Source organism: Pollachius pollachius (genome assembly GCF_949987615.1).
Source record: "Pollachius pollachius genome assembly, chromosome: 8".
NCBI classification, from domain to species: domain Eukaryota; kingdom Metazoa; phylum Chordata; class Actinopteri; order Gadiformes; family Gadidae; genus Pollachius; species Pollachius pollachius.
In genome coordinates, this window is record NC_136941.1 from 24,591,398 (window position 1) to 24,617,153 (window position 25,756).

Sequence of the window (25,756 nt, forward strand, 5' to 3'; positions counted from 1 at the left end):
ACAGGCTGTGACAGGATATCCTGAGTGAGGAGCAGGAAAGCACACGCGTTAAGAGGCCCTGGAGGTCATCACGCCGAATGAATCGATTACAGAGCAGGGAAATGTTTTCTGCTGCAGCTGAGGTGCTTGAAGTGGGGCACGTCGATGTGCTGGTGGGGAAGGGGGCTCTGAGGGAAAGGCTGTGTGTCAAGTGGTTGGAGGTTAAGGGACTCAGCCAAGGAAGCAGACTTTTGAGACACACACACACACACATGCCAGACCAGTATCCCACCCACCATCGTTTGGATCAATAGGATGTTTCCAATGCTCCGACTGCTTCCCTCCTCATGCAAAGGCATGGGTTTCCAGAAGGACAACTTGTTTTATAACCGTGCCTACAAACTACTTCTTGCGGTATGCTCCTGTTTCATGTCAATACCACAGAACGGTCGGTGTGATAAGGAGGGCCTGCACTGGTCTGGTCTGATATCCCTCTGCAGTTGGTCAGCACTTTGAAGCTTGTGTAAGAGCAATCCCTTCCCCTCTTGGATTCCTGTCCCCTCCACTCGTTTCCTCTTGTTCCAGAATTCCTCTGCACTGGTAGCAACAGGAAGTGGGCAGTCAGCACAATTACAACTGATGGGAAAAGAGAGGATCTCTGACCTGCAAGGCCCTGTTGTCCAGCACTGGTGAGATACAGATCAGGAGGACCGTTGAGAGACGGACCACCTGGACTGACAAGATACAGGCCACTAGGACTGGTGAGATACAGAGCACTAGGTAATGGAGCACCAGTAACTTCACCTGATGGGTGTGTGTGCAGTGCCTGGAGAACAGCGCGTCTGTTAATGCAGAACAGTCAGGATAAGGAGAGTTCCACTTTTTCGATTTGTGAAGCAGTTTTCGAAACCGTATAAAATAATGCAATCGGCTTCTCACACAATCACTCACAATAAAGCTCAGACAACAAATGATCAAAAGTTCTTTGTAAAATATATTTTGGTCCAAAAGCTGATTAGCAAAAATGCATGATGTGCAATCATACCTTCATGAGGCATTATACAGAGAAAACATTTTGTCTTTCCAGTGTATTACGTTGCTATGATATTACTCCATTACTTTATTAAGGCTAATTGCATAAAGCTGTTCAAATGTAGTGTTCTTTTCTCACATTTAAGACAATTGTAACAAGCCAACACCAATGGTTATGAAACACACAGATTTACCCCTAGTTACATGGGGGGCTTTCTTACTCATCACAATGATCTGTTTGCTGTAAAACATTTAACGAATGAACCCCATGGCATTACAGAGGATCAGATATGGGCCAACTCTGCACGTTGTGAGAGGTTAGTCAACAAACTTATTCCGCTTCCCTCGCGTTAGTTAGTGCATCATCAGCGTTGGTCAGACCAGCGTTGGCTGTCATTGTAGGTGCACTTTGGTAGAGGAGAGTCCCTTTGTGGGCTGTGACGGGTCACAGGGTTAACTAAACTGACCCGGTTGGATTCTCTCTGCATCTTCCGGGAAAACCAAAATACATCACTCAGTTAACTATAATTTATGGGGTGGAAACACGGTTCACAACACCTTCTCAAATACTTCTCAAATACTAATCTGGCAAACTATTTGAAAAAGAAAAAAAGCCTGATTTAGTCTAATCGTTTCTTCTTTTTTTAAATAAAAATCTGATGGTACACTTTGGCACATCTTCGTGAAGCAAACAAGCAAAGGGCCTATTTCTACATAGAAATATTAAGCTTATTTTGTCTTCTTTAAATACATGGACCCAGTCTGATTCATGAAACAGCCAGTTCAAAGTAGCTTTCCTAATTGTCAAGACAGTCGGAGTGCTTATCTTCATTAATGTGGAATCTAATTCACTGATGTCACCCTTTCAAATAAATAGATGCATAAGCAGTAGTACACATTATTACAACAATGGAAGTAGTCTGATCCACATGTGCTTTTTTGGTCGATGGTAACTAGCGTCACAAACAAATGGAAAGTTCATTTGGATCTATAACAAAAAAAAAATCACGTGAACGCATGCTGGATCAGACCAATCACGGCCTTGCGCGTCACACTGCGCTATGCAAAGATGTTTGAGATGAATTCACGAAACCGCTTGGCGTACTGTTCTGGGTGGACCGTGGAGATCTCAGCGCCGGCCTGCAGAGAGGAGACAGACCGAGACAAGCGGAGGTGAATACGGGCGGGAGTGATCTGTGGCCGCCGGCCCCGCATGATCCCCGGGCTACTCACCCCGTGCTTCACCGTCTTGGCTGCGTGCGCGGCCTTCTTCTTGGTGTCGTACTGCGTGAGCACGTCGATCAGGCCCATGAAGTACACCTCCCGCTGGGGTGCTCCTGGACATGAACAACATCCGACCTCAGTGAGCTGCTTCTTCACACAACCCAGGGATGATCCCCCACCCACTGTATCACGCACCGACGACACTGCTTTGAGTTACAAATGCAATTTTTCGTTTGCCACCAATTTAATAATTAAGTATGCCAAATAAGTTAAATCCAGCAATCAAAAGGAAACACGCCAACAGTTGTTGGAAAACTTGGCAAGCCTTCTGTCCGATTACACCTGAAGAAACTAAATACAATCTCAGAAAACTTGAAAAGACACTTAAATAATTTAAATAGTAAAAGTGTGACATCTGAACATCGCACATTTTTTAAATGGCTACGTTTCCTTTTAGAGCAGCAAGCAACACATTGATTCTCCCTCACACACACACACACACACATCCTTCATCAACTTGACCACGCAGGAAGATGGCTTCTTGTAGACGCCTGGCAGAATTCATTCATAGAATAAGTCTGCAGCTCCCCAATCAGTTCGAGGGATACTAGAATTGCCAAAAACACGGTCTACATCTCAATGGGGATATTCGACTCATTTTGCAGGCGCTTTCTTTGTTGTAAAGTCAGTTGAACCTGTATTATATACAGTCAATGTGAAGTCAGTTTAACCTGTATTATACAGACTATGTTAGTCAGTTTAACCTGTGTTATAAACAGTATGTTAAGTCAGTTTAACCTGTATTATATACAGTCTATGTAAAGTAAGTTGAATCGTATTATACAGACTATGTTAAGTCAGTTTAACCTGTATTATATAGACTATGTTAGTCAGTTTAACCTGTGTTATAAACAGTATGTTAAGTCAGTTGAATCGTATTATACAGACTATGTTAAGTCGTCAGATCTTCATGTGCTTTACAAAGCTGTAGAACAAGTGGGATACACTTCTTAACAGCCATTTGAATCCAACCTTTTGAACCCAGAGAACGCTTTATGGTAATCCCCACTGGACACACAGGTTGAACCAGTTACCTACTGCTTATTGGGTAATACAGTCTTCCAGAATATTGCATTGTGGGATGGCATTGGAACTGTGCCCGACGGCTGGTCTTTTGGGCCCGCTCTCCGCTGAAGCCGGACTGAGTGGATCCCAGAGACGCGGCCGGCCAGCGCCAACACCGCCTACGTGTTTTGCAGTTTGGCTTTGGGAAGCGTTATTCTAACAAAACTTGTGTTCTAATCCGACACGTTTCGGGAAATTCGTTTCCAGGCGACAGCTGAGTTTAAATGTTAATGGGATCGACTAGCCTTCCAGCATGCCTTCAACACGAGGGGTGGAACTACATAAGGCTGGCCATTTATCGTCGCCTCTCTTCGTGCGATAGGAGAATTGACAATCTAGCGCCAAAAGCAAATATCGCCCAAAATATCTATATTTGAATTGATAAAATAAAGCGCTATAAACCGATTTGCCTGCTCCTCGAGGTGGCGCTCAACACATAAATGAAGGGAACTAGAACCGATGTTAACTCACCAAAGACGGGCACCAGAAAAACCTAGTTTGGACCATGACTGAAAACTGAAATCCAGCACATAAGCGTGACGTAAAGCTATAGGACTGTCTCACAACATATCGATTATATCGATTATTGCAGGATGGCGATATTGTCGGTATCGCGGCACGGGGATTCCCACCCCGACCGAACACATACCTGGGACACTGGAGATAGCGTAGACGTCGACGTAGGGGTCAAACTCCCCGGGCCCCAGGGGCTTACAGGAAGACATGTACCCCGCTATGCCCTCCGGAGAGGTGCCGTAGGAGCCCGCGGCCGGCCCCGGGGCCCCGCCGTTCTCCGTCTCCAGGTCCCCGTCGTTGGATACCTCGTCGCCCTCCTCCTCGTCGCGCTCGGCCCTGCCCACGTCGTGGATGCCCAGCAGCAGGCTGTAGTCCATGATCTTCAGCTTGACCAGGAACTAGGGGGGAGGACAAACACCGTCAGCCGTTTGGGGAGGGTTTATACTGGCCCTCTGTGGTGAAACACAGGAACAACAGTGGGAGCGCTCCGTCCCGCCTCGTACCTCCACATCCCTGTTCAGTTTCTCCATAACCTTCTCCTTCTGCTCGTCAGTCACATAAACCTTCTGCATGTTGTTTCGGAAGTCCATGTCCTTGAAGGTAGGGAGTTCCTTGACCTAAGAAATAAAACTGAACCATTAATAAGGGTCGGTTTTGGTGAAAAGACCAATGCGGACCGTTTGGAGACGTACCCTTTCTTTGTCGCTGGCTTCACGCGACACCAGGGAGCCCTGTGGAAAAACAACAACTCGAGTTTACTTCAATAGCCCCAGCGGTTGAGGATGTCAACGGGTCAAAAAGGGAGCCAAGATACATAGCCTGAATCCCTTCAGATGGACGTGTGATGCAAACCTTAAGGTCGTATTTCCTGTGCACCACAAGCCTGTGGCTGAACATGTTCCTCATGACGATCAGGTAGGTCTCCTCGTTATCCACCGTCACGCGGTACATCCCCAGGAACTGGGGCAGCAGGGTGCTGCCGTGGCACTTGACGATGTGCTGGGGGAACAGCATCACACCACATTGATCATCTGGAGCTTTATCTGGAGCTTCATCTGGAGCACGCCGGAGCTTCAGCTCCTGGGGCAGCTGGTCAGCGCGGGTGGCCAATGACTTTTCTCCAGCTCCGGTTTACATGATCGATAGTAATTGGAACATGGGAACGCCTGTGCAGCTGGTATTACATTAGTCGATTTTTCTCCTGAAGAAACATTTTCATTGAGAGCGTTTAGTAGACGCTTTTCTCCAAAGCGAAAGTACATTTGAAACAAGAAGGTGAAACACAAACATATTGCCGTCGGTACAGTAAGGATGTTCATAGAACCAAGTGCAAAGCACTAACAATTGTTAGGTTAACCTAATCCCTGTATACAACAAAGATGGATAGGATGCTACACAACTAAGTACTATGACTAATTACGACATACAACAAGTGCGTACATTAAGCACCAAGACGTATATTCAACATACAATAAGTGCGTAGGAGGTGTTGGCTATGCAGAGTCTAGGTGAACTCTGAAAAAGAAGATGCCACAGCTCAACAAGCATGTTTTGGGTTGCTGATAGAAGACCACGCTCACATTATCATGTAATGGTTAACCACATTACCATTGCAGACAAGCTGGCTTCAAAATAACTGGTGCCAATACAATCAATATATTGAATTTCTCCCCGAGTTACAGGTAATAGCTGGTCTGTGACGTCATGATCATCAAATCTTTCAACTGTCTATCCTGGTTACGGTTCACCCTTGAACCCATACCAGTATATTCTGAACCAGTTCTCAAAAGGTACCGCTGTGCTTCGTTTCAACATCGGGATTTATTCAGACAACTAAACACAGACCCCCCCCTCAGCTCCAGATGTGTTTCGGGTTTCTTCAGGGTACATGTGTATCCCTTGCCAGCTTTCTCATTAACTATTGCAGCGATCCGTGTCTGCATCCAGGTTTGAAACGTGTCAACAACTACAGTTGATAACACGGCCCTGACCAATGACCGTAACGGCTGCAACATAGTCACCTCTAGCCCACTCTCTCACTAACCAGATGCCCTCACCTCTGATGGACCAACGTTGGTTACCGATTGATTTAACTTCAATACTTGTGGCGTAGTAACTGATGTCATTCGGTTGTTACTCTTAAAAGTACCGAGTGTGGTACCCAAACCTACTCCTGGCTGGGCTAAAATGTCGGTTACCGATTATTTGTCAATAGACTTTCTTGAACCGATTCTGCCTGTAGCATGCGCACTCTTGCAAACTCTTGTTAAAGTATTTTTATGGTGATTCAACGTTTTTTTGTCCACAAACTTCATTCTGATAGATGCACAATGATTCCAAAAGACGAAAGCGCTATATTTGCAAGGATCATTTTGTGATCACAAAATTATCTTAAGTAATTGGGACATTTTATGAAAAAACTGTTGTTTTAGTGAAGCCAGGCGAGACGGATACGATGGTTTGATCACCCAGACGAGTACTGCCCTTTAAAGACCATATTAAACTGAAAGGTTAACCATATTAGATCTGTTCAATATGAATTTCTATAAGCATGCCCACTCTGCAAGGCAGAAGAATTAAACGCACATAGGATGACTAGAAATGGAAACATTCTGTTTCACTGTTGATCAGGGACCATGGTGCCAACAGCTATATGAACTAAATATGAGCTAACTCTGTAAGCTAGCGTCAACAACTAAAGTAAACATAAGATCAGAGAAGCTGAAACAAAGTGGATCATCCCTGCAAAAAGCCTTGCAGATATCAGCAGTCTGTTTGTAGTTACTGTACCATCTACAGAATAGTTCTTGATATTATGGAAAATCTGCTATTTGCAGCAAGGCAACCAAGTCAAAATTCTCCCTACTTCATTAAAGTAAATTGATGGCAGGCCACCACTTTGCATTGCATTTCTTCAGCTCACTCTCGTATGCAAGTTGTATGGACTTTATCCAACAGCTTTTGTACTCTTTTGGGATCAGAACAAATGCTCCTCCTCAGCCAGTTTGCCCCCATTTGCAAAGTAAAATGCTTCTGGACGCAATTAGACTGGCCACCAACCAATCACTGAAACGGGTGACACAGCACTGAGTGACGAGAATAATCCCATCTTTCTTCTCAACAAAAGCTTTAAGTGCAGTTATTTGTTCTTCTTTAAGTGAAAACATGTCGTCTATTTCTTTGATACTTTCTCAATCGCGGAATCAACAGACCGGTCTACATCAGCGGCAGCCATCTTTGTTGTTGTTGAAAGGCCTCTCCAGCACTCCTCTGCACCATCATCACATTCACCCCGCCTCTTATTAGGTAAACAGTTGTGATTGGTCTATCTTGTACCGGGCAGAAACCTTATTGTATGGTCGGGGAGCAGGGCTGTATCTGCAGCGCAAATTCATGCTTCCTTAGATCTTGGTTGAGAGCTGGCCCGATAATATGTCTGTTTAACATTGTCAACATTCAATCAATTCCGAACGTCCATTACTTTGGTAAATATATAAAGAGGTTGTTGTGCAAACAGAATCCATGTTCGATTGTAATAGCGTGAAGACAATACTGTGGGGTTTCCTTTGAGGTTTCCAAAAGATCTGCAAAAAGCTAGTGCTGCGACAACAGTGCTCTCATTCAGATCCGACCCAGTGGACGGACCCACCCCGACAGAGCTTCCATTTCTCCTCCCACGGTTCCATCTACAGAACCCCTGGCTGCACATTCCAACCATCAGCAGGGTCTGGTCTGGTGCACAACCTCGTTTCATCCAAGAACCAACGCCCTCAAACAGAGGCATCCATTCAAGGGACGTTTATCAAACAGGACATTCATCTCACACGCGCACACACACACACACACCTGATGGTACTCAGACAGGATGTTGTGCATGTCTGCCACATCCTCGCTGGAGATCTGCTTGACCACTAGGGTGTGGTCTTCAGAGTGGAGGAGCAGACCCTCTCCCTGGGCTTCTGCACTCCGAACAGGGGGGCTCCGCGTCAGCGAAACCTGACGTAGCAAACAGAGTCACGGCAAAATCAAACCTCTGCTCACATTGTGTATTTGCTGTAGAAGCTTCAGAATGACGACCAGTAAACGACGCAACCATTCACAATTACCTTAAGGTAAATGCTGTAATCCATTTGGATGGTACGCTGGTACGTGCAAGTTGTAAATTGCAAATCTCCCAGCTTTCTTCCGGCATTTGGGGAGGAACCTCCCCTTTTGGTCGTAGTATATTTCCCGTTTCTCATTGGCTAATCATTGTTATTGTTAGCTACATTAGCCTCTTAAGCAAACCAGCTCGAAAACAAACAACACAACTTTACAGTGTATTGCACGCACAGCAAGACTGATGTAAAATGGTGACCAGCATAAAGTAGCAATGTAATCGAGTGTGTAAAAGCATTTAAAATCTACATTAAAATGTCCAACTTGATAAAAATACAAAGAAAATAAATCTCTTTACGGGCGCAGCCATCTTTGTTGACGAGTAGTACGTTTGGCCTCTGAACTCGCTCTACTTTCAAAGCCACGAGATACTACGACCAAAGGGGGCGTGCCTCGGTGAAATGCAAGAAAGCTGGGAGACTTGCAACTTGCACGTACCATCCAAATGGATTACAGCAAAAGCATGTTAGATGCTGGATATCATTCAAATATTGATGCATAGTTGATCGAAGAGGATTTCCAAACAACAACTAAAGAGTTCAAGTTGACATTATACATCACCACATTATACACATACTTGGTAATCCAAATCCTCGATCCCAAACCGTTCCCTCAAATTTCGGAATACCTGAGGACAGTATTCTTTGAACTTAAAATGCCCTGGGAGATTTTCTCTGAAAAAAATGTTAAAAGAGGAAGATTTAAGTTTTCATGAATGCAAATTATCCAAGGTTTAAACAGATGTGGACCAATGGAGGATAACTCAATTCACCGCAAAAGTTGTGCCCAGCAATGTGCTACAGATAAGTGATCTGTGTATCATACTTGTTGAAGAGGTGGTTGTTGACTTTGATCTTTGTGTTTGCTTTGAAGTCATCGGGCAGCAGCATCACGGGGACAGGCACCTGGTTCAGATCATTGATCTGCAGAAGCAAAAGTACACGTTTTGTGGCGGTTATGGAAAACATTCAACTAATTGCATGCGTTTAACAAACTATTATAGTTATTATAGTTTGTTCTCCAAAAATAATTGTGCGCACTTTGTTAATTCAGAATAAGTTTGTTGTTAGTGTTTGCACACTCCATTTACAATATAAAAACAATCCTTTTGTGATTTACTTTTAAAGCCTGTCATGCGTTTTATCATGCATTAAGTGGAAAGTAGATTGCCTTCTCCATACATGCATTACATACATGCATTCAGTGGGGAATCGAACCCGGGTCTCACAGGTGGCAGGTAGACATTATATTCTCTCACCTTCCAGTGATCGCTACCTTTAGCATGTCATTCACTGCAGTGGTCATGAAAATGTACTCAGATTTAGCGTTTTGGTTACACATTAACCTCATGAATCATAACACTGCTCTCCCGGGCATGATAATAACAACTACGAAACAACAGTTCAAACACCCATCGACACCCCAGGAGCTGGGGCACAGTGCAAGGGTCCAGCACACTGCCATCAGCCTCAACCTCCTGATGCTGTGAACTGCAGCGGGCAGAACACTTCAGTCACACGCATTGGTTACATGGCGTTGAGTTAGCTTTGTTCGCTCCAACATTAGCCCGCTACGATGCTAACCAGTTAGCTCTTGAGCGACTCACCGAGTGATTGACGCCCCACAGCAACACGCTCAGCACGGGGTCGCTCGCACGGAACACCTTCACCTTCTGCTGGACGAAGTGTTTCTTTTTCGTCTTGGTTTTGGGGGCCAGTATGACCATGGGACTGGAGATGGCCCCCGAGTTGCCGAGAGAAGCCATCACAAGGTGCTCTCGGCTCGTATGTTCCCCTTACTGACGGCTAGCGACTAGCCAACAAGCTAACATACAGTATGTGTTCCCTCGCACAACTTGGCTGTGCCTACCCCTTAAAGCCAAACGCGGACGGAAACGTCTGCTTTAAAGTCGGAGTTTTGGTAAGTATACAGCTTATCTAAGACATATTCTAGCAAACGGACTGGTTTTTTTTAGTGGGTCGCAGGTTGACAGACAGCGTCATAACTTCACCACCCGCCCCGCCCACTCCAGCACCTGTACCCCACGTGGTCCCCCTGGAGTGACAGGTGAACCGGCCAAAGAGAAGGAAACCCACACGATTCTTAATTTGACCTATAAATGGGAAAGGGTCAATTACCATTTTGTTCGTTCTGTTTCTATAATGGCGAATAATGAATGCGTTATTACCGTTGGCCTATTTCTACCAATAATTCAGGATTATCTTTCAGCCTGCACGGCTCAAAATTATCTACTCAAAAATCTGGTGTTTGCTTTGCAGATAATCTGTTATGATCATTAGACCTTCGCATTGTCCGATGCTCTTGATTATATAAATATGGCCTACATGAATATGTAATGACACATTTATCGTTTTTTGTATGTTAATGATCATTTTTTTAAGGATTTGCATTAATTAAAATAATTGTAGGATGTGGGATAATGAATTTTCTGCAGCGGAGATGTCATTAGCTTTCTACTCATATGCTATTAACCTATACATCTCCAAGAATAGCAAAAGCACCCATGTGGCTGTGTGATGTAAGGAATTGCGTCTTTCACTTCATTTCTTTCAAGAGCCTATTTAGGATTTTATATCCATGGATATTATATGCAGTTACCGTGGAAACAGGCATGTATCGGTTCCCTAGGTGGAAAGACTTGAGTCAATTATCAAAAAAGCAGCATGAAATTAATGTGCCTATTAGGTTTGGCTTGACTGCTGAGAATGATCTGCTGTTTCTGTGACAGCACAAGGATTATGTAGGGCACAGTAATGAACAGTTGACATAAAACTGAAAGGAAGAGACAGATTTCTGGACAGGCTTTGCCTTCCAGTGGAGTGATAGTAGTGTGAAATTACTATTTTCATCTTTTCATCATCCTTCTTATATTATACATATATTATCTATATATATTCATTATAATTGTATAGGGGAAAAATGAACAAAACCATGGCTGTTATATTAATATATGTATTTTATTCTCGTTTTTTTTTTATCACCAGTATATTTTCATTTTAATATTTGCATCTTACAGGTCCTTCATACATAGACCTATACCACCACAGCACACATATTGGCACAAGAAGATTGGTCAGAAGTCGATTCGAGTCACACTTTTTCAGCACGCAATTGAATGGCTTTTCGCGAGGACTTGGGAAGGACATACTAAGACAATAACAAATAGAATATTTTTTCCCCTCATTTAAATCAAAATGTGTATGCTGTTTCAACATAAAAAAATATAGAAAAGTAATATGGACAATCCCAATGTAAAAAAACAAAGCATAAATAGGAAAACAAAGTGAGCTGAAACCATAAAATGTACAGCAGTTGAGTAGTGAATGTGTTTAGCCATAGCGGTGCCTCTGAAGCACGATATCTCTTCCTAACATGAAATAAAATAATCTCTGTCTTTAAATAAGAAACTGCTGACAATATAAAAATACATGGCATTGTACTGTAGTTCATTAAATAAACCAAAAATTCATATATAAAATATTATATTGACGTGTATAAAAATATGCCTTACAACTTCTTGAAAAGGATAAAAGCCATAAGCTTTTTTGTCTGCCACTCAGGAATATACACAGTCAACCACAAAACTCCAACATATGTACAATCATCAATCAACAAATGAGCAATCATAAAGCGATTTTGACAAAACAAACCGATGCATCCAAGACTCTATCCATATCACTACTGTGATCGTATGCTATACATTAACGACACTACGAGATGGGGGGTTCCAAGCAGTTAGTTTTTTTGTTAAGGTTTTATTTTGGGGGGGGGGGGGGGGGGGGGGGGGGGCGTTATGCATTCCTCACAAAATAAATAATAAAAGAAAAATCTATTAAATGAAGTATATTGATATCAGTGTATCTTTGGAGAGAGGGACAGAGGGCGGTGAGGGAGACACGTTTATGAAACATTGTGTCACATCACCAGCGTAACAGTATTCCAGCCCACTGAGATCAGAACAAACACAGGCAGTGTCAGCTATCCTAAAAAAATAACTAGTTAAATGAAAAGTGACTACACAGCCAGGACAAGAGCTAGGGACTAGGAGACTATCTGGAGTGACAGTAACAGCGCTTAGGGAACTGAGGCAGTCTTTTTTAGAGAGTTAGTGTGAGCATACAACACGTCACGTCAAACGATAAACAGAGAAATTTGCTGCAACGTTTAAAACATTCAGGCAGATATGACCGTTGCTACTTTACTTTACGTGTGTCTTGTATCTAGAGAGGATGTTGAAGTTGATGGTGGTGTAGATTTCCGTAGGAAGTGGTTAACTCCTGGCCAGGCAGTGTCTAGCACAAGCAATAGCCGCCCCCACCCCGTCTCTCCCTGTGCTCTTCCTCCTCAGCCTCCTATTCATCCTCCTCCTCCTCCTCGTCTTCCTCCAGGCTCAGTTCAAGGAGATAGAGTCGCAGCCCTTACTCTCCATCGCAGGGTAAAGTTCCGTCCTCACTGGCATGTGAGGCCACAGCGATGCCCAGCTCATCCACACACCAGCAGTGGCCGCGCTGCATGCCCTTGGAGGAACGGCACTGTGTTAGGATAAGAAGTGGGAGAGAGAGAGAGAGAGAGAGAAGGGGGGAGAAGGAGGGAGAGAGTGAGAGAGAGAGGGGGGAGTGATGCAGAGAGAGAGAGAGAGAGAGAGGAATGATACAGAGAAAGAGAGAGAGAGAGAGGGGGAGTGATGCAGAGAGAGAGAAAGAGAGAGAGAGAGAGGAATGATACAGAGAAAGAGAGAGAGAGGGGGGATGATACAGAGAGAGAGAGAGAGAGAGAGAGGAGAGGGGAGGGGAGAAGGAGGGAGAGAGAGAGAGAGAGGGGGGAGTGATGCAGAGAGAGAGAGAGAGAGAGAGAGGAATGATACAGAGAGAGAGAGAGAGGGGGGAGTGATACAGAGAGAGAGAGAGAGAGAGAGAGGGGGAAGAGAGAGAGAGAGTGAGAGAGGGAGAGAGATGGTGGGGATAGTAGGAGCACAGAGAGAGAAAGAAAAAGGGAAGCATATCAGGAGGGAAAAAAGAGTGTGAGCGAAAGATAGAGGGAACAAGACCGCAAGACAGAGAGATTAGAGGAAAAAGAGAGAAAAAATGATATGTCATTGTTACGTGGAACTGATTCTCTTAGCGCACAGCTGACATTCTCTGGGGGAGAGAGGTGACAGTAATTCTCAGTGCTTTAGTTATAGGAAACATGGCTTGCTGCAATGCAAAGATGGCTATGTACTTGAGCAAAACACAGTACAATATCTCAGTTCAACAATATTCACCAATTGTATACGCACAGAATATTTTCATTTGAATGTGAGGGCCAACCATCTATTGTTTTAATATGTTCTTTACCACAACATCAACACTCCATAATCTTACGATCTCTCTTTGTGTTCCTGAGACAGTATTTCCTCGGTACTCTACCTGCTTTTTCCTGTAGAACCCACGGGTGTCACAGTTTGGTATATAGATGTCCCGGTCAGACTGGAAGATGGTCAGCTCCAGACCTCTCAGGACACTGTTTAATAGTTTACGGCAGGGTGCCTGAGATAAAGAGCAACGCAGGTAGTGAATGCTAAGATCACATAGTGAGGCAAAGGTATAGGATCGATGAGCTCATCTAAACAGCAAAAAGGTTACAGTAGCAAGCTCCAAGCCCCAAAGGTTTCCATGTTTCAGTGCTTACAGATGAACGTACATCACAAAGGATTTGTGACAGTGATGCAGCATGATGATGCTCTATTAAAAAAACAAAAAAGGAAATAGAATGAATTATATAACCATATTGTTACACAAGGCTTTTGCTTTTCAGGTCACTCAGTGGTTTGAAGCGACTGAGAAGGCTATATTTTTGTCATGCTGTGTAATCCCACAAAGCAATTATAATTAATATCATCATTAGATATTTCTTTCGATATTGTCATTCGATCTTAATGTCGCCCGTTTCCAGCCCTATAGAATGAAGAAAAAAATAACGTCGGTGGCAGCTGTGGCTGAGTCGAAACTTTCCTGATTCACATCATGGTCAATTAGTTCTGCCGCATAGCAGCACACAGATCATGCACCATAATGCATGGCTTCAGTGCACTATATATACATGCTGCTGCACAGCCAGACGACACAAGTGCCACTGGCAGAAGACTCCATACTGTCCCGGATTTCCAACCTTTTCACACGCAGCATCTTCCCCTTATTAAATCATGTGAAGATGCTCCTAACATCTGTCGTGGGCAAATATAACGAGGCAGGGAAAGTGTGCTTAGTGGTCGGCTTTTCACAGTGGAATGCAAGGTTACAAACTTACTTTTTCTATATCCCCACTGTTCGAGGGATGGGGACCTGAGAGAAAAGGACACATGGGCGTGAGCATGTCATGATGATACGTTTAAGATTAAACGTGTGAATATGTACAGACAGACATAAACACACACACACAAATGCAATTTCATATTATTTCCATGTGCATGTGTGTAAGACCTACAGACCCTCATCTACACCTTCATGCACTGGGAAACAAAGACCAACTGAGACCCAATTTCCGTAAGCATATTTCCTGAACAAATGGTCCATGGGAACCGCAGTGTCTCGGTGTGAACAGTAGATGGAGACGCAATAAAGAAGCATCTCGATAAGGACGTATTTGACAATTCAACATTCATCCCCCGAAGCTTTGTACAAAGGCTCACTGATGGCATATATTGCAGTCCTTTACGGTGACCTTTATATGCAATCAAACCCTGACATTACACACACCTAAATATCTGTCCGCGCATTCCTAATGACAAACCTGATTGGATCACTCGCAAATAACCCAATTATGCCCCGGCTTTAATTTCCAGTCAAAGCCCCTTGCAACTGACACTCAAAGGACATTTGCTCAATCCCAATGACACACACGGGCACTGCAGAACAAAGTGTGTTCACTGTGAAACACAACAGTTCACGTTGCTTGTTTTGCTGTGCTGAAAGATCTACATTAAATCATACAGTACATGATGTAATGTGTTGGGTAGACTCCCCTTCCTTGTTGTCCACACTGCCTGACACTGCATGCTGAATACATGTTTCAATGTGCCAAGGCTACAAGTAGTCTCTCATCTTCTTGGGATCAAAATGTGTATCTGTGTGTGTGTTCTGCCCGTGGGATTCCTCCTTTTCACATAAGCACATTTGTATGTGGTCTATTTGCGTGCGCATGCGTCTGTGTGCGTGTGTCTTACCTGTGGGGTGGGGCCTCTCCGTGGGACTGGTCCTGCTGTGCTTGGCGCAGAAGCCCCTTCCCTGCAACAGAGCCTGAAGGGGGCTGTGTTCGCTGGCGGGGGGGACACAGCGAAGCCCCTTGGCACAGCTGAGTGTGTACACACCACAGGGCTCAGCCTGGGCCAACACTAAGGTGCTCCCTGCAGCATTGTGGTCTCTGGGGGGCCGACCTGCCCCCATTGGATCCCGGCAGGAGGGGCACATCTTGAAGGGCCCCAAGTGGTTCGCCCAGGTCCAAGATCCGCAGTGGCCGATCAGCAACAGAACAATGGTTGTCAAGTTAGAAATGAGAGGCATTTTCTGTCCAGGTCTCAGGTTCTCGTCACTCTCTCCCTGTCAGTTATATGTGTCTGATGCTATTTCTGGATGTATGTTTCTCTCTCTCTTTCTCCCTTTCCGTCTTTTCTCTTCAGTCTTCCTGTCGTCTCCTTGTTGCTTTGCCGGGTGAGCTGAGAGGCAGCAAGGAGTCCCCTGCAGCGCCAGAAGAGACAAATGGATATCGAGAGACACAGCAAAGCACCAGCTTTTAAAGATCTGAAAGGCGGTGATACAGAGTGAGTGAGTAAGTGAGTGAGAGAGAGAGAGAGAGAGAGAGAGAGAGGGAGAGAGAGAGAGGGAGAGAGAGAGGGAGAGAGAGAGAGAGAGAGAGAGAGAGAGGGGGAGAGAGAGAGAGAGAGAGAGAGAGAGGGAGAAAGAGTGAGAGTGGGGGGAGAAAGAGAGCGAGAGAGCACAGTTATGACACCTTCAGGGGCTGGGACTCAGAAAGAGAGGGAGGGAGGAAGGGAGGGAGGTGGCAGGGAGGGAGAAAGCAAGTGGGGGGTGGATTATATTCCTTTCAGAAATTATCAAAATCCCCCCACCTCTTCCTGCCTGCCTTATAAGGTAACCCTCCTCTTAATTTTTTCCTTTTCTCCTCATCTATAGTACTCACACATATCAGACCTTAACATATTTGCCATGGTTATAATTATTGTATATTTTGTTGCCTACAATAAAAATGTGTGCACGTCTACGTTGTTCTATGTTTATGTTTGAAAGGTCTTAAAATAACAAGCCAGAATTAACTTTTTAATCTAGTAGTTTAGGCAAGGCAAGGCAAGGCAACTTTATTTATACAGCACTTTTCATACACGAGGCAGAGTCAAAGTGCTTCACATGCAATAAAATGAAATAAAAAAATAAAATAGATAATAAAAAAAACAAAGGCAAAGTAAAGATATGCATTGTAGAAAGTGCAATGTATTTAAGATTTAGCAGAAAGCTAAAGCAAACCCAAAAATTTCCATAAAAGTGGTCAGAGGTTGGGCAAGTCTTAAATCCTCAGGGATTTTATTCCAGCTATTTGTTGAGTAGTAACTAAATCCTGCCTTCCCATGTTCTGTGTTTACTCTGGGGATAATTAACAGATTGCTCTCAGAAGATCTTAGTGGTCTAGAAGGCTTATGGAGTGGAAGCATATCAGTTATATACCTTTGCCCTAAACCATGTAGGGATTTATAGGTGAGCAGCATGATTTTAAAATGAATTCTCCGACATTCAGTGAGCCAATGTAACGGATTAAGAATTGGTGAATATGTTCAAATGTTTTGGTCTTTGTTAGCATTCTGAACAGCAAGCTTACTAGTGATAAAGGCACGCATACGTTTTTGTATATCTTGAGTGGACATGAGCTCTCTAAGTCTTGCTATGTTTTTAAGGTGATAATAGGCAGGTTTTGTAACTGATTTGATGTGACTGTCGAAATGTAAATCCGAATCTGTGATATCCCTAGATTTCTGGCTTTGATTTTTGGTTTTCAGGGACAGAGAGTGAAGGTGTTGGGCTACTTTAAGCCTTTCTGTTTTAGCACCAACTACAATTATCTTGTTTTTTTCCTCATTTAGTTGAAGGAAATGTTGGCAAATCCAGTCTTTGACTTGCTCAATGCACTGGCACAGCAGATCTATGGGCCGATAGTCATTTGTGATAGTGCTACATAGATTTGCGTGTTATTGGCATAGCAATGATGGTCAATATTGTTAATTTGTATGATTTGCCCTTGTAGGAGCATGTCTGGTGGATAAAGAGGGTCCCAAGATCGAACTTTGTGGGACTCAGTCAGGTTGGTTGGTTCTGATACAAAGTCGCCAATAGAAAAAAACGTAGTTCCTATCTTGTAGTTTAGTTGGACAGATAAGTTAGAGTCTAGAACTATGTTTTTTTTACTTGGGTTCTCCATCATTCATTACTTTGTTTGTAGTTCTAAAGACAACCTCCGGGCTGCTTATTATCAACTATTACATGTTATATTAAATGCAACTGTAACACACTGATGGATGCTATTCAAGAACGATGATTTCTTGGGAATACACATGAATTAACCTTTAAAATGAAACATGTTGGTTATTTTTGGTGTAAATCACAGACCAATGCATAGAATTACGAGTTTATTTGTTGTCGCTTTACCCCAAGCTTTGGATCATTGCATCTTGTATAAAAAGTATGCAACATCATTGAGCTATTTGATTTGAACTAAAAAGCTCTACTAAACCAGGTTTCCTGTTTTGTTGTAATTGACCCATTCATTATAGTATTATAGTACAACATGTTTTATAGTCAACCATTGAATGGTGGGCAGAGTTCTGGAGGTCCATACACTAGGGAAGGCATCATAAGAAACACAACATTTAGTCTTTTTTTTTTAAATATTTAGTTATTGCTTTGGATATAATTATTATCTAAAGCAATTGGAAGGTGAGGCTGAGAACTAGTGTCCGCTCGTCTACAACAGTTGGGTGAATGCATGGCTTGAGAGAAGTACATAACAAATATTATTTCCTGTGTCATTGGTCTGTTTTTGCAGGGCTGCCACAACGCTAGATTGGGTCGGCAAATCCATGTTTCCATCCATCCTGATGCAATTTGCATGTATGAAAATGTATATTTCACAGTGCATTAAGCAGAATAAGCGTGTTGAGATGACAATGCTGAGCTGTATTGGCCCCTAGCCATCCCTAGATGGTGGTTTTGGCGGCTAAAGACGCTCATGTGCACACTGAGGAACAAAGTCTCTGTTTACATATGCAAGCGTGCGCATTCTAGCTTCTTAGTGCATTGGTGAGGGTTTGCATGGGGTTGTTTGGTAGCCCACTTGCTCACTTATTTCTGCAGTACTAGGATACGCATGTAGTAAAACCCGAGCTTTCAAACCGCCTCACATGCCCAAACAGTAGGTTGTTGTTCCCATTAAGAGTGACCAGCCTCGGTTAGGACAGTGAAAATCACCTTGTGTTGATGGCAGCTGGCTACCCAGAGAAGTCTAGTGGGGTTCCAGAGAGGAGAAGGGTCCAAGGCCAATGCCAGGCCAGTGGAGCTCTCTGTTCCCCCCGGCTCTGGAGGGTAAGAGGTCCCTCCTCAGACCGCGTCCCTCTGCGTCTTGTCGTGGATAAAACCCACGGTCTAATACTCGAACAAATTGCGAGAGGTCGAGAAGGGCTAGGGTTAAATGATCAAGGTTTTATTTTCACCGCAGAGAGTGACAACATCGCCTGAGTTGGTTTGCCAAGACCTCCGTCGCGAACAGTCTGGGAGCTCCGCGTTATATCCTAATTGGGTGGCCTCCCCTAAGGTGTCCTTATCCAATCACAATGCTCTAAACTACGGGCTCTTGACGTTCACGCCCACAATGTCCGAAATGCATTCCATACAGTAATTCAAGCATCACGTACAAAAGGGTTACATATTAAACATCAGTCACAGGAAGTTACATATTATACATTAGTTATATGAAGTGAGGTCTTTCATTAAAATCCATTCATCGCCTTGTTTATTAACCTGATCTTAAATCACCATGACTTACCACATGGGTTTAAGAGATGAGCCCTGTGAAAGCAATATCAATTTTAACAGTATGCATTTGTAATAGTTAGCAATGCCACTTTATTTTTCTGTTGCATATACAGTCATAAACTGGCAGTGTCTGGTTTTAACCGGGGTATGGATTAGTTAACTTAACTCTAATTTGAAGTCTACAGAATATACATTCTAAAACCACTGACGAGGAACCACAGGGGGTAACAGATGTTTCTCTAAGAGGCCATTTACATTAGGCGTCAGGCGTTCATCGGAATGCAGGCATTAGTTTAACACAGGAAGGCCAGGCAATATCAAAAGTGTTTAACATTTGGCTCCATTGTAAATATATTTACCTTATATTCTCATATAATTTATACTTAAAGTTAACCTTACTTCTACTGCTACTTCTTATCTTAGTGAACCGAGAAATAGACTGATGTCATTGACTACAGAGGGATGTCTTATGTGCGTGTTTGCCGGTCATCTCCGAGGTGTTGAATAAAAGTGGAACAAGGTCTGGAGCACCCCCCGCTGGTATATTCCTCTCCAGCAACAAATCATAACATTTGGCAAATATCCTTTTAAACCCTCATTATTTTTAGACCTTCTAACCAGCTCTCTGGAGGGTAAGAGGTCCCTCCTCAGACCATTCCCTCTGCGTCTCAGACCTTCTAACAAGCTCTTCTCTGGTCTTCCCCAGTTGCCTCCGACATCGACTGCCCTTCACCCATTTTTAAGAAGCCATCTAAAGCCGATCTAGACCCGAATCCCTTAACCTCTTTCTGGTTGTAACTCTTCCCTCTTTCCTTGTCAGACTCAATATTTAATCTAACAGCACTACATGATGGGAAAAGTCAATGCCGTGTTCTTAGACATTGTACCAAAACACAGCAATAATGTGCGTTAAGACAGATGAGGAGGATGATTAGTGAAGTCTATAAGAGGGATGCATTGCCTTCACGTGGACACCAAAGCGTCCACCGACAAGCGCGCTTGTGTGTCACTGCGTACATAAATCAACAAACAAGCACGCGCCAACGAGTCGAGCGTCACGGTAGAGCAAGTGTCGGAGCACGGGATTGGCCCGCTGTCAGTCACGCTGTTTCAAAGCTTCCTTTGATTGGCTGATTGAAATCATGACAATCTGATGTCAATAGGAAGCGACGAATGCTTATTTCTTTCCTCCACATTTTTGTCAGTGTTTGTATATATGGTTTTCCCTGATAGCAGATGCACAAAACCGAATTCATGCATTTTTGAACACCGGGATTTCAGGTATGTCTGAAGTAGTTTAAATAACAAGCCCTCCCTCTTGTCAGACACTGAGCCCCAGCTGTTAGCTGCTAATGTTTATATTGAGGATTTGAAGGCTCGCAGCTACATTTCTGTCATCCATGACATGTTCTTATTGGCATCCCCTGCTATACGATTTCATAGTCAATTATTTTGAAACCGCACATATGGTGTGTTGTTTCTGTTGCGTAGTTTGAAACGTTAGGTTAGCTCAACTCTCACTAGCCTCGTCCAGTGTTGCCAGATTGGGCGGGGAATCGGGCCCAATCTGGCAACACTGGCCTCGGTAGCTTTCAGGCACTTCGCCACACAACGACACGCCCACTTCGTAAGACACGCCCATCTCTTCTGCGCGCTGACCACTTCGCTCCTCTCTGACGTTCAGCTGATGTTCCCACATTTAGGTAAATTCAATTCAATTGTTAGTGTAATGCTAAAGGGCTTAACAGGCCATTTATGTATGACACTCCCCGACCCTAGCCCCCCAGAGGTCAAGAAATAACTCCCTTGATTAGCAAGGAAGAAATCTTGAGAATGAACGCAGAGTGGAAGATCCTTCCTTCCAGTGATGATCAGGAGTGCAATGGGGGCCATACTTCACATACATACATACATACATACATACATACATACATACATACATACATACATGCAAAACATAGATTACGCAACAGGTCAAGCTCACGGCTTTTCCTAATTTAGTCGTGCGTGTCATACAGTCACAGCATTGTGAACTTTAACTTCTGAGTTGTCTTACGAGGCCAATACAGTCATGCAATTGTACATTATTGTGATCAGAGCAGCCTGCCTGTCTGTCTGCCCAATTGGCTGTCATCTCCTGCTGCTGTAGTTGAGATTCATACCTCCTCACTCATTTACATTTAGATTTACATTTAGGGCATTTAGTACACGCTTTTATCCAAAGCGACTAACAATAAGTGCATTTGTTACAATAAGTACATTTGTCATAAGAAGTGAAACAATATATCGCTGTCGGTACAGTAAAGACGTTCATAGAACCAAGTGCAAGTATTACAATCGCTAGGCCAACCCATTCCCCGTGTTAAGCAGCGATAGCAGCTACTGTAGATGCTACACAATTAAGTACCTTGAATAAGTGTAATGTACAAGTGCCAGGACGTACAACATTCAATGGTGGCTGTGCATTGGTTTCTATGCTGCTGTAGTTGAGATTCATACCTCCTCACTCATTTACATTTAGATGTAATGAGTGATTCCTATTCCTATTCCTAGGTAATGTTGTCTCTGTTCTGCTCCTCCAGATGGATGACATCAACCTACACCACAGGTTCCTGAATTGGAGGCGTCGAATCCGAGAGCGAGAGATGGGAGAAGTACGTCCAGCACAAGAACGATTCATGAGGTTGCTGAAGAATGGAGACATTCTCAGGTGCGCCCAATTGACTTGTGACTCTTCAGAAAAAAATGTATTATTCCTGATTCCTAACCCTAACCTTAACTCTCTTATTCTGTTATCGGGTGAGTTGATAATTAAACATAACTCTATAATAGGGACTATTTTCCTTTGTACATTTGTATGACTCTCTTTACTGATTGTAGCCGTGGCAAATTACGCCAACATTTTACATTATTTACTTTTAATTGCAGTACATCATTACATTATGCCTCATCCTTTTCTTGGTAAGAGCCTTCACCGCCTTCATAGTGGCCCTCCGTACGTCATTTCTAAGTGCAAACAGGGATTTCTGGTTTATTTATATTTCTCACCTTGCTATTATGTCCTTTTTAACTTAAAGATCCCATATCAATGCTTTTTTAGGGCATTGCATTTGGTGGTACTACTAGAATAGTGTTACATGCCTCTATGTTAAAAATACCCCTTATTAATCTCACACTGTTAATTTCTGCAAAACCAATTTCAGCGTCTTTCAAAAACGTTCTGATTTGTATCATGTCGCCTTAAGGCCCCCCTCTCAAGTAGCCCAGTCTGATGTGATTGGTCAGCACGCCTACTCTGTTGCGATTGGTCGGGTGCTTTGCGCGTTTCTGGCAAATTAACACCCCATAGAAGTTGTAAACATTGCGGGGAGGCGGGACTTCTGCACTGCACTACTGCATTCACCATACTTCAGCACCGCCAACTGCACAGTTGTTACGGAAGTTAAGTTTGAGCACAAACAAGCTGTTCCACACACTTATTGAGGGCCTTTCTTGTTGGGCATGAATATAAGACCTCAATTTTTCTATCTTAGCAGACGTAAAACATGCTTCATGTAACAGTTTAAAGCAAAGGAAAAAGTCGAAAAAGCATGATATCACCCCTTTAAGGAAGTGGCAACACCGACAAAGCGCATAAGCTAAGCCTCTGTCTCAAACATTTTATGAAGACCTGAGCAGGGAAATCAGCATGCATCCCCTAGCATAAAAAAGGTTGTGGCTCTTTGCCCTCTCACGCAAAATGAACTAGTTAGTATCTCTTTGTAACATTTCCTTGCTTCTCGTTTCTTGCTGAATCACAGCATGTAATTGACTGTACTATACAAGCAGTAAACAATAGCCAACTCATGACTTGGAGGCAGCAGAGGGCCGTAAGGCAGTTCTCTGTGTTTGTGTGGGCAGTTGGCATGCCATCCGCTTATAAAACCCATATAGCTCTGACTCTCCTCAGACCCACTTATTGAAACCATTGCATTTCTACCTGGTTAAATAAAGGGATGATGATGATGATGATGATGATGATGATTAAAAGCACAATGAGTGTCAGTGGGAGCCTTCCTTCCAGGTCATGAGACGGAAGCACCAGGTCCACAGACCAGACAGCAAATTCAAGACACCGTTATAAGGGAAAATGTAAAAACCTAGGAATTTTATTGGCCTTGAAAAAATAGGGAAATGCTGTACACAGAACCACACCCAACATGTCAACAGCTGATTCCAAAACTACGAATGCACCATATCCATAGCATTAATTTCCCCTTCTTTCTAAGTGTTTACAACCAGCTACAGCAAAGACCTTATTCAATTTTAATTGCTGTTGAACAACTTGGCATTTGACCATCCTTTTCCATTTAAGTGAAGGCCTATAGTTGTCTCAACTGGAAACAGTTTCTGATCTCAATCCATTGACTGGGCAGTTATAATGCTCAATCTAATTCATTCCGTAGCATTTTAATTAAAACCTTACTTCAGTCTAGGATGTTCTATAAAGTCTATTCTGTTCACAATATAATCTTTAGATTATATTGTTCACATTTAATCAGTCTGTGATGCGTTTGATTCTGAACATCTCCCTAACCTGTGGTATCTTTCTTTAGTTACCAAGGGAACTCTGATGAAGTGGGTTGCTACGTCGCGCCCCAACCTTTATCAAAGGGAACTTGCTACTTTGAGGTAAGACAGCAGCAACACATGTTTCTCAGTTGCTATGCGTTCTGATAAGAAGTTAAGCCTATTGCCATTGCTTCTGTCTTTACTGAGCAGACTCCAAAGATAGGATTTATTTATCGTTTGCTTCTCTGGGAACTTTGAACCTTGAGATTGTCAAAGCCAGGACACCTTTTTCACATTCTCTGAAACACACATTTCATGTTGAATATATTATATAAATAAATTCCTGGAGCATTGCATGTGAAATTTCCGTGATAATTCATTTGATCAAAATGTTTGCTGTGTATCTGAGGTGGCGGCAGAGCAGAGCATCATGTTATAGACTCTGCTTCTGTGTGCTGCCATCATCCAGACTTATTTCCAGGATGGCTTTTCAATTAGTTTGGCAAGTTGAAGCCCTCCAGCCCTGTTGTTCTGAAAGACATTCAAAGTGGACCCCCAAAGCCAACCCTCCACCCCCTTTGCAGACCTAATTCAAAGAGCAGGTGCTTCTGCACCGGGACGAGGATCCGGTTATGGGTTTGATTTGGTCTCTTGGTCCGAAGATGACTCCAACTCATGTTGTTCAGCAGGCATGCAGCGGGACAGAGGATTAGCAAATGATTCAATAAGGCGGATGCACCCCCGTGTCTCAGGATGGACTATCGACACGGCAAAACGTGCTTTTAGGGAAGCAAAGGAAGACCTGCTAGGGTCATTGAATCAGGGGCTAGGGGAGTGTCGAGGTATTCATGAGGCTGGAGCCAAGCGCCTGGCTTGTTCATAATGAAAGTCAGACCCATAGCAGGTAAGGCTTGTTTGGTGAACTGCTTCCCTGTTGGTTTGTTTTTTAACTAACATTCGGTCTATACAGTCTATACTGTTTCAGTGGATCTTGTTCGATGTAGCATAGTGGAACTCTAGGCTGTCTAGGCTACAAGAAAATAGAATCACATAATAGAAATGAGATTTTAAGGTTCAGTCATATAAATATTTTTTGAAAAAATATTTAAGTAAAAGTTTTATTTCAATGATTACAGGGGGGACATTTCTTGCATTAGCCATAAGACGCAGTCACAAAATCAACACGTTTTGAAATGAGAGTCCCACTCAAGACGTAGTGGGTGTTTGAAACTGGATTAGTTGTGCTTGACATTTAAAAGATGGGAGTTTAGGATGAACATTTGAAGAGCCCATCGTTTTTATGCAACGTGTCTGTCGCTATGACGCACACGCTGCGCACTTCCAAGATATCTGGATGGCGTGCGGTGGTTTTATTCCGATAAAGGTCAGGCTCCCCTTGGATTATGCTTCAGTGGTGTCCTCGCGTCCCTCACAGTGCTTCTGCTACGGATTCCATTCGGTCCTGATCTCACGCGCCTCATCCTCGTCCATCTCGGCCCAGACGGACTCTGAACATCTGCAGCGTTTCGCTCATTTCAGCAGATTTATTTGAGAAGAATTTCCTTTCTCTGCGTTCCTAGACAGGTCCTCAATGGTCACACTTGAACTATTCTCCAGTCTCAGTCATCCTCATACCATAACTCTTCGGAGATGTTGCAACTCCCCATCAATGAATCATGCTAGTCTCCCGGTCTGTTGGTCTGTTTGCTGCCCATGGATCACCAAGTGTCCAAAATAAGATTTTGGACTGTCAAGGTGGAGCGCGAGCCTCCTGACAGGGGGGCGGAAGGCTGCAGGAGTAGAGAGGGAGGCTTTGGGTCCTCAAGCCTTGTGACTCCAGACTGATATCTAAGACTGTAACCACCTGTGCTGGCAGGAGGAATTGAGCCTGAGGCAGACGCTGGAAGAAGTAAATTTAAAACAAAAGAGACAGGACACCAGAACTAATGGACGCACGCACACGCACACACAAGAACGAGACTGCTCTCTTATGGCATCGCACCTTCTAGCTTTATTTTGACATAGGCTTTTTAGCCCCGACTTGGGAGAATGGCGACGGTTCAGCTGTCTACCTTTCA

The 25,756-nt window shown here is 43.5% G+C and overlaps 3 protein-coding genes across 5 annotated transcripts in view; 1 reads left to right on the top strand and 2 right to left on the bottom strand.

Moving 5' to 3' along the window:
• Positions 1–955: 955 nt before the first annotated feature.
• pip4k2ca (phosphatidylinositol-5-phosphate 4-kinase, type II, gamma a) lies at positions 956–10,040 on the bottom strand. The gene is made up of 10 exons (XM_079741568.1): positions 9,641–10,040; positions 8,860–8,957; positions 8,612–8,708; positions 7,723–7,872; positions 4,729–4,875; positions 4,569–4,607; positions 4,380–4,493; positions 4,010–4,274; positions 2,245–2,348; positions 956–2,151 (listed from the first exon to the last, which is right to left on the bottom strand). Exons 1-10 carry the CDS (start codon positions 9,797–9,799, stop codon positions 2,071–2,073), a joined length of 1,254 nt encoding a protein of 417 aa, XP_079597694.1. The 5' UTR covers positions 9,800–10,040; the 3' UTR covers positions 956–2,070.
• A 1,804-nt stretch (positions 10,041–11,844) lies between these two features.
• On the bottom strand, positions 11,845–15,836 carry igfbp6b (insulin-like growth factor binding protein 6b). The gene is made up of 4 exons (XM_079741570.1): positions 15,260–15,836; positions 14,344–14,378; positions 13,464–13,583; positions 11,845–12,587 (listed from the first exon to the last, which is right to left on the bottom strand). The coding sequence occupies exons 1-4, from the start codon at positions 15,594–15,596 to the stop codon at positions 12,474–12,476; spliced, it is 606 nt and encodes a 201-aa protein (XP_079597696.1). The 5' UTR covers positions 15,597–15,836; the 3' UTR covers positions 11,845–12,473.
• A 4,453-nt stretch (positions 15,837–20,289) lies between these two features.
• LOC307079312 (SPRY domain-containing protein 3-like) overlaps positions 20,290–25,756 on the top strand; it is a 46,266-nt gene continuing 40,799 nt past the window's right edge. For all 3 annotated transcript variants that reach the window (XM_079741565.1, XM_079741566.1, XM_079741567.1), the window contains exons 1-3: positions 20,290–20,408; positions 21,710–21,837; positions 23,723–23,798. In XM_079741565.1, coding sequence (XP_079597691.1) covers positions 21,710–21,837; positions 23,723–23,798 — 204 coding nt within the window. In that variant the 5' untranslated portion in view covers positions 20,290–20,408. The remainder of the gene's footprint in view (positions 20,409–21,709; positions 21,838–23,722; positions 23,799–25,756) is intronic.

Excerpts from the sequence above, each read along its gene's own strand:
- pip4k2ca (XM_079741568.1), bottom strand. The coding sequence starts at position 9,799 with ATGGCTTCTCTCGGCAACTCGGGGGCCATCTCCAGTCCCATGGTCATA. Across the intron at positions 2,349-4,009 it reads CGCTATCTCCAGTGTCCCAG|GAGCACCCCAGCGGGAGGTG; the intron begins GTATGTGTTCGG and ends GTTCATGTCCAG. Across the intron at positions 2,152-2,244 it reads CCAAGACGGTGAAGCACGGG|GCCGGCGCTGAGATCTCCAC; the intron begins GTGAGTAGCCCG and ends TCCTCTCTGCAG.
- igfbp6b (XM_079741570.1), bottom strand. The coding sequence starts at position 15,596 with ATGCCTCTCATTTCTAACTTGACAACCATTGTTCTGTTGCTGATCGGC. Across the intron at positions 14,379-15,259 it reads GGAGAGGCCCCACCCCACAG|GTCCCCATCCCTCGAACAGT; the intron begins GTAAGACACACG and ends CTTTTCTCTCAG. Across the intron at positions 12,588-13,463 it reads GGTTCTACAGGAAAAAGCAG|TGCCGTTCCTCCAAGGGCAT; the intron begins GTAGAGTACCGA and ends ATCCTAACACAG.